At 42.2% G+C, this 8,327-nt stretch overlaps 1 protein-coding gene across 1 annotated transcript; it reads right to left on the bottom strand.

The window, feature by feature from the left end:
- Positions 1 to 987: 987 nt before the first annotated feature.
- LOC109773940 (L-type lectin-domain containing receptor kinase IX.2) lies at positions 988 to 7,946 on the bottom strand. The gene is made up of 3 exons (XM_020332666.4): positions 6,660 to 7,946; positions 2,361 to 2,510; positions 988 to 2,257 (listed from the first exon to the last, which is right to left on the bottom strand). Exons 1-3 carry the CDS (start codon positions 7,501 to 7,503, stop codon positions 1,230 to 1,232), a joined length of 2,022 nt encoding a protein of 673 aa, XP_020188255.1. The 5' UTR covers positions 7,504 to 7,946; the 3' UTR covers positions 988 to 1,229.
- Positions 7,947 to 8,327: the final 381 nt, after the last annotated feature.

Genomic DNA, 8,327 nt, shown 5'->3' with positions numbered 1-8,327 from the left:
GATGCTCCATCCAAGCTGATGGGAAGGCCATCACTTTTTGGGGCTATGGTTCAGGAATACGCGAACCGCTCTTCTAGCGAGCAGGCAACCGATGGATGATTTACATGTCTTGGTGGCAAAGCCGAATAATGTAGATTGAGATACAAGCAGCAGATGTTTAGGCATATAATTAGGGGTGTGATAGATGATTTCTAGAGGAAAATGTGGTATGTTTTGCTGCCATATGTGTTAAATCAAAAGAGGAATTTTCGAAGGAATGTCTCTTATTCAAAGTTAAAAAAAACCACTTCATGCTTATTCAATGAAAGGTGTCCCTTTTGTCCTAGACATATACATATATTACTGAGAACATAGTTTTCTCTGATGAAGAGGATATATATTCTTTATTTGTTAATTTCATGCTTTTTGCTTAGATTCAGTTCGTTGACTTTGTGACGATGAATTGTGAGGTATTATGACTGCATTTGCATGCTTTGTAGAAGCTTTTTCTGTTCCTCCCAGGGTACATGCGTTTTATAACTGCTCACACTAAAATTTTGACCAGAGATAATCCGAAGAAAATACAACATGAGAAAATGCAAAAAAAAAATTCGAAGTACATGATTTTTTATAAATGCATGCATGAACACTTCTAAAATTTCATGAATTTTTTTTAAACTCATGAACACTTCGAAAAATTACATTAACAGTTTTTAACTGTTAACAGATATTTTTAATTATATGAACATTATCTATAACATCTGTTAACATTTTTAAATCCATTGAAGATCCAACATGGCACGCTTGTTTTTGATTTCTACTTTTACACCCTATGCCCATCTTCTATACACAATATATCCCCACATGGAGGGTCCCAGACACAATATACACAATTCTGCTGAAAGTAATACCAGCCCAGTATTTCTCTCTCCCTAGATCTAGACGAGTAGGCACTGGGTACCTGCCCATATCAGGTGTCTCTGTGCGCTCGACATCCTCTCGGAAAAATACATCACAATAGCACTCCCTACTTTAAGAATAGACGAAGTTTCAAAGTACAGTGACATGGTGTTTTTGGGAATGTTACAACACTATTGTGCCCACAAATTAACGTGATTCAAAAATATTTACCACACTAGAGATATTGTACTTAACATAACCTTGTACACGCCTATAGAGCTATAGGATTTAAAATTCCACATATTTAATAGGAGTATCTATGAAGTCATATTATTTCACAGACATGTTCACTATGGTAAAGATGTTGCCCTTGCATTTGCGAGAGCCACATTCCTAGTTAGTATGAAAGGCAATCGATCCTTGGGCCTCATTGAAGTATCTTTCAGGTAACGGCTAGATGCCGGAGATTGCTCGTGCTTGGAGAGCAGGTCGATGACATCTTTGATAGATGGTCGCTCGTCACGCGCCGGCTCGACACATGCCAGCCCGGTGACCATGACACGCTCCATCTGCCACCACCACTGATTCAACTCCCCTCTCAGCTGCTCATCTACCATCTCGAGGATGGCTTTTCTGCGGTGAGACTCCGTGACGGCCGCGATGAGGGTGTTCCGGTGTGCTGCTGTTCCCGGGACGGATGGTCTCACGCCAGTGGCCACCTCCAGCAGCACCAACCCAAAGCTGTATATATCAGAGGCGGAGCTCAGCGTGCCGAGCTCGATGTACTTGGGGTCCATGTAGTCCATGCTCCCGATAACAGTTGTCCGAGGAGTACCCCCGCCGCCATGGCGGATGACCTGTCGTACCAGTCCAAAGTCGCCGAGCTTGGCCTCGAAGCCCTCTCCCAGCATCACGTTACTGGGCTTTATGTCCCGGTGCAACACGTACCTCTTTGTTGAGTCATATGCACCGTTGTGGATGTAGTCAATGGCGGCTGCAATACCGAGAAGGATATTGTACCTCTGCGGCCATGTCAATATTCTCCCGCTAGTGCCGCCGTCGTGGAGATGGTCGCTGACGCTACCGTTGGGTTCGAGCTCGTAGACAAGCACCAACCGGCCACCATCGTCGCACCAGCCGATGAGCCGTAGGAGGTTCTTATGGCGCAGCTGACACAGGGTCTCGATCTCATGCACGTAGTTCTTCCGGTTCCGCTTCAATGTTGGCTGCCGCATTTCCTTCACCGCCACCTCCCGCAGGTCCGGCACAGGTAGCAACCCTCTGTACACGTCACCGAAGGAACCTTTGCCGATCTTCCTATCTTGCGAGAAGTTGCCCGTTGCCGCTACTAGCTCAGAGTAGGAGAATTTTCTTGCAACTTTGATTTTTCCGTGATCGAATAACATGGTTAGTTAAGAGAAGGGAATTGATGAAGTGACTTTTCCAATTAAATAATTAAATAAAATCCATGATATATTTACCTTGCAAACAATTTCCGTCGAGGCACCGTCTTGGCCTTTTCATAAATGTAGTATAGAGAAGAGGGAGAAGAGCCACTAGTAAACCGGCTAACAAAACTGCTGTGACAGATAGGAATATCACCCACATTTTTGTCTCCATGTGAGATGGATCTGTTAGCAAAATAACAATCAGTTATTGTCTTATTTTTGGTGCTAAATTGTAAGGTCATTATAAAAATAAATCTAGCTTAACTATAATTCTAACAATTTACCCTACACAAAACTTCAAACATATAGGAAGTCAATTTTCCCTCCTGAAACATTGGCTTGGCTCATATATTAAGCTAATTCTTTTAGGCTCGCCAAACTCTCTAAATCATCATGTCCCAGTTTGCCAACCATTGTGATGGAAAAATTGTTGTTGTACAATGTTAGAATATTAATCCAAAATCATGTAGTTTATACACACATTCTTACAAAAAGTATGACCATCTACAAATTATGCAAAGAAAAGAAAGATATTTACCGCATACATCACAAATGTTAATATTTTGTAACCAATATATACACAAATATACTTCATGTTGTAAACTACATTATTAAAAAATCAAAATTTTGTGACTTGTCAGCATAATTTTGTTCTTCATAAACCGATCGGTGGGTGTGAGAACCAGGGAAGGAGTAAATACTCCGGGGTATGGTACTTTTAGAGGCTAAGGATTAGTTTTAGTTCACTAAATGATGTTGTGATGTGATTATTTTGTAAAATACTATGATTTTTTGCCAAAAAGAAGAAAAAATATATTCAAACAACCACTAAAATATGAGGAAATGGGTTGGGTCAACAGGATTATGATTTAGAAGAATCCACTGTGATATCAAACACGGTCTAAGTAAGCCAAACACGTAGCTTCACTGGGAGTGACTTTCTTCCTTTTTAAAAATTTGTTCCTCTTTCTCACATAACCAAAAATTTAATTGAAAAAGTAATAAAACTGAAATTGCATTTAAAGATCAATCTAATTAACATGGATTTCAACATGGTCCCCTCAATCTCAGCTCTAAGATCTTAGGAAGCATGATGGGTGGCAATTGAAGATGAAGACTATTGGCCGTACGGACGTGAGAGTCGATGCAGGTGCACATGATGACATGATGTTGCCATGCAACATTGGCTAGGTGGTACATTTTGTGATGGACTAGCAGGAAAGTAGCTAGTCCACATACATATACGCTAGAAAAGAAGCTTTCTGTTTTTATTCTCGTGGCATAAGGATAAGATCGATAATGATGCAATCAAGACCCTTGCTTGGTGATGTGTAATGTTCTAGAAGAAGGTCGATCGGATTGGGTCCACACCAATAAGAGGCTAGAGTGATGAGAATGTCACATCAAATTAGGGATGGTTATACTTGGTTGGGTTTATTAATTAAGTTGTTGCCTATATGCAAAATAAAATACCTAATTAAATTTCAGACTGAGGGAGTAAATCAATAGATGCAAACATCAACTTTGACATGTGATTATTTGGGCTGTCCTATGTTTTTTCTGAAGAAAAACAAAATAGAAGAACATGTAGGAGATCTACATTAGTGAAGAGGGAAAAGGCAGCCAAATTCAGATTAAGCGGATATAAACTTGGGTGGTGAGTTTTAAACATGTCCATCGGTAAACAGGCTAAGCTAGAGACATGAGAATGTCGCATAATTTTTGGGATGAGTATAGTTTGTTAGGTTTATCCTCGTTAAGTATAGATTGCCTAGATGCAATTGCAAAAAAAAAGGAAAATTAATATACAAGCCATTATAGTGTGCTGGGTCGTTTTGGTATGGACAAAAATGAAGTTAATACATAAGCTATTATAGTACTGAAAGATATATACTTAAGTATGCTAATGACAAGATTATGCAAAAGCTTTATGTTTTTATTAGTTTCTGCCGCGCGATCAATCATGCGATCTCGACTCTTGGTACGTGATGTGTGCTGTTAGTGAGCGAAGTCGAATGGCGTCCACACCAACAAATAGGCTACATAAAGTCACAAATTATTGGGGATAATCTCAGTTTAATTAGATGTTTCTTTTGATGCGTCAAGATAGCTATTTATCCTACCATTTATAAATCTAGCTTAACTATAGTTCTAACAGTTTACCCTACACAAAATTTTAAAAATATAGAAAGTCCATTTTCCCTCCTGAAACATTGGCTTGGCTCATATATAAGCTAATTCTTTTAGCTCACCAAACTTATAAATCATCATGTATGGGTTTGCCAATCTTTGTGAAGGAAAAATTGTTGTTATAAAATTTTAAGATATGAATCCAAAATCATGTAGTTTATACACATATTCTTACAAAAAGTATGACCATCTACAAGCTATGCAAATAAAATAGAGATATTTACCGCATAAATCCCAAATGTTAATATTTTGCAACCAATATATGCACACATATTTTACTTCATCATGTAAGCTACATGTATTTAAAATTTAAAATTTTATTGGATTTGTCACTATAATTTTGTCCTTACATAAGCCAGCCGATGGGTGTAAGAATGGGGGAAGGAGTAAATTGCTCCTGTGTTTGATACTTTGAGAGGTAAAGGCTTAGTTTTAGGTAGCTAAACGATGTTGTGATGCGATTATTCTATAAAATACTACGAAATTCTTGCCAAAAAGAAGAAAAAAACTATCCACACAACCACTAAAAATAGGAGGAAATGGGTTGGGTAAACGGGATTATGATTTACAAGAATCTACCTAATATCAAACATAGTTTATGTGAGCCAAGCCAGTAGCTTCATTGGGAGTGAATTTCTTCCTTTCTTAAAATTTGTTCCTCTTTCTCACATAACCAAAATTTAATTGAAAAAGTAATAACATGAAAATGGCATTTAGAAAGCAATCTAATTAACAATATGGATTTCATCATGGTCCCCTCAATCTCTGCTCTAAGATCTTAGGAATCATGATGTGGACTGGCAATTGAGGATGAAGACGATTGACCGTACAGACCTGAGAGCCCGGGCAAGTGCGCATGATGACATGATGTTGCCATGCAAATTTCGCAGGGTCGTACGTTTTTTCATGCACGGATAGGAAACCAGCTAGTGCATGTACATATGCAAAAGAAGCTTTCTGTTTTTATTCTCGCGACGTAGGGATAAGATCGATAATAATGCAAGCAAGACCCTTGCTTGGTGATGTGTAACATTCTAGAAGAGCTCGAGCAGATGGGGTCCACACCACCAAGGGGCTAGAGTGATGAGAATGTCGCATCACATTAGGGATGATTTATGATTATAGTTGGTTAGGTTTATTATTTGAGTTTAGATTGCCACATGCAAAAGAACACATCAAACTAATACAGTCCAGGAAATACTCCCTCCAATCCAAAAAATGTCTTATGGCTTTGGTTCAGCTTTAGTTCAAATTTGAACTAAAGCCATGACACTTTTTTTTGGATCGGAGGAAGTATCAAATGAAATATCAGACCGAGGGAGTAAATTAATAGATGAAAACACATCAACTTTGACATGTGATTATTTGGGTTGTTCTATGTTTATTTCTTTAGAAAAGTAGAGCAGAACATGCAGGAGAGCTATATTAGTAAAGATCGAGGGAAAAGGCAGCCAAATTCAGATTAAGAGGATTTAAACTTGGCTTGTAAGTTTTAAACTTGTCTATTTGTAAAGAGGAGGCCAGCTACAGACATGAGAATGTCTCATCAATTTTGGGATGATTGTAGTTGGTTTGTTAATACATAAGTCATTATAGTACTGAAAGATATATACTTAAGTACGCTAACGACAGGACGATGCAGAAGCTTTGTGTTTTTATTAATTTCTGCCGCACGAATCAATTATGGACTCTTGGTACGTGATGTGTGCTATTTGTGAGCAAAGTCCAACGGCATCTGCACCAACAAATAGGCTACATAAATCACAAATTATTGGGGATAATTTCTAGTCATTAGGTTTATTGCCTTTTTGGTATAGGACAACCCTCCTAACTGGTTAATGTTCGCCAGGGGAGGTGGCACATGCGAACAATTCGATGGCAGTTTTAGTTGTGATGAAAGTGGGGAGAGGTGACATTTCCTTCAGAAGACATGACATTTTCTCCCTGAGAAGGTTTCGTCTAAAAACTGCCGTCGTTTGATCCCGTTTTACAACTAAAACTGACAGTAAAAATGGTTCGCTTGCCACCCCCTTACAGCGAACGTTGGCCGGGGACAATTACCGCTGATATAATGGTACACCTTATCGGAATATTAGAAATTCGTTCATGCATGATGACATCGTTAGATTTGAAATGGGTTACCTGTTGAGTGGAAGGACCAAGCGAGCAGCTGGTGCGACTCGCAGAGGACACCGGTGGCCGCGGAGAAACCGACGGCGGCGTCCTGTACAAGGCCAGCGTCGTCCCTGAGATCCATGGTGGCGTTGAACTCGTACGTAGTGCTCGACTCGGACGCCAGCTCGGTTTTCCGAAGCGCCACCTTCATCACCTTGGACTCGGCATCGTACGTGACGCTCGCCCACATGATGCCATGGAGGCTCAACGGCGGCAGGCTTCTGGTCCGGTTGGACCTGATGCCGTTGACGTCGACGCCGATGTGGTCGGCGCCAGCCCCGTTGGAGGGGTCCCAGCCGTGGTTCCAGCGGGTGTCGAACTCGACGGCGAGGGTGTGCGGCGGGCGTCGGGAGTCGGCGGCGCCCGTGCTGTTGGGGTTGCTGAAGAGGCCGAGGAGGCCGCCGTCGGAGCCAGGCGGAGGGGTCGTCGCCGGGAAGGGCCCGAGGAAGAACGCCATGCCGTCGCCCCGTGACAGGTTATCCGTCCTGTTGCTGTCTTGGACGATGGCGAAGCGGAAGCTGGTGGTGAAGCTGGCCCTCCTGCCTGTGCGGCTGTCCCACAGGCGCACCGGCTTTCGGTGCACGACGCGGCCGGTGAGGTTGGAGCTGTCGTCGGTGAGGATGATCCGGTCGCGGCCGGCGTAGGAGGCGTTGATGAATTTGAGCTGCTTGCGGTCCCTCGGGATCGGGACAGTGAAGTCGTAGTCGAAGGACAGCGCGGCGGCGCGAGGAGTCGCGTAGGCGGCTAGAAATAAGATGTAGCAGCTGATCAGGTAGTACGTGGGTATGAGGATGCTTCTTGCATGAGCCATGGCTGCAGCTAGGAGAGGCTAGAGGGAGTTAGGCTAGCTAGTGATCAGCACATGTCAGCTGGCTTGCTCATGCAGGACGATGCTGGGGTGGAGAAGTATTTATTAGTTTGATTCAAGTAAAGTGGACTAAGACCCTAGAGACAATTGCAAGCTTGACGAGGAATACTATTTGGATTAGTCAAGTCAAACTTTTACATATAATAAATGAAAAAGATGCCTAAGAGAATATAAAAATGGATTTGCTAATTCTCATCTAGATGAGAATTAACAAAGTCCCCTGCAAAAAGAAGAAGAGAATTAACAAAGTCTCATCTAAGAACATTACTGAGAACATTCGTGTAGAATCTAACGGACGATACACAGTTATTTCTTATCTAGATGAGAGCGAGACACACCCAAAATAAAAAGGACAGCCTATTCATCAGGTACCTGAGAAAAAAATTAGCGTGATCGGTTTTTTAGGCCGTTAGATCTTCATCCAACGGCTGAGATCGCGTGGCAACTGTTAATTCAATCTCCATTTATATTTTCCTTGCACGATTTTCCTCATGCTGTGCCGCCTTCCAACCCATCTTCATCTGCCGGCCTCCGCACCATGCTCCCCTTGACCTTCCCCACATCCTGCTTGCCGCCGTCAAAGGCCATCCCTCTAAGCCTCGCCCCTCCCTCCGCCCTGACCTCCTCGCCTCCGTCCCTATCGCTTGCAGTGTCGTTCCCGTCTCCAGCGAGGTCCTGGCTCAGCCTTGCCAGAGTTGATTCTCACCGCTGGGCTCCTCACGTAGTCACCGTCTTCAGCCTCAGTGGCATCAACTGATGCTTGCAAA

This window comes from Aegilops tauschii, chromosome 2, assembly GCF_002575655.3.
Source record: "Aegilops tauschii subsp. strangulata cultivar AL8/78 chromosome 2, Aet v6.0, whole genome shotgun sequence".
NCBI lineage: Eukaryota > Viridiplantae > Streptophyta > Magnoliopsida > Poales > Poaceae > Aegilops > Aegilops tauschii.
Note: the sequence above shows the minus strand (reverse complement) of the source record. Positions and strands in the feature narration are given on the sequence as shown.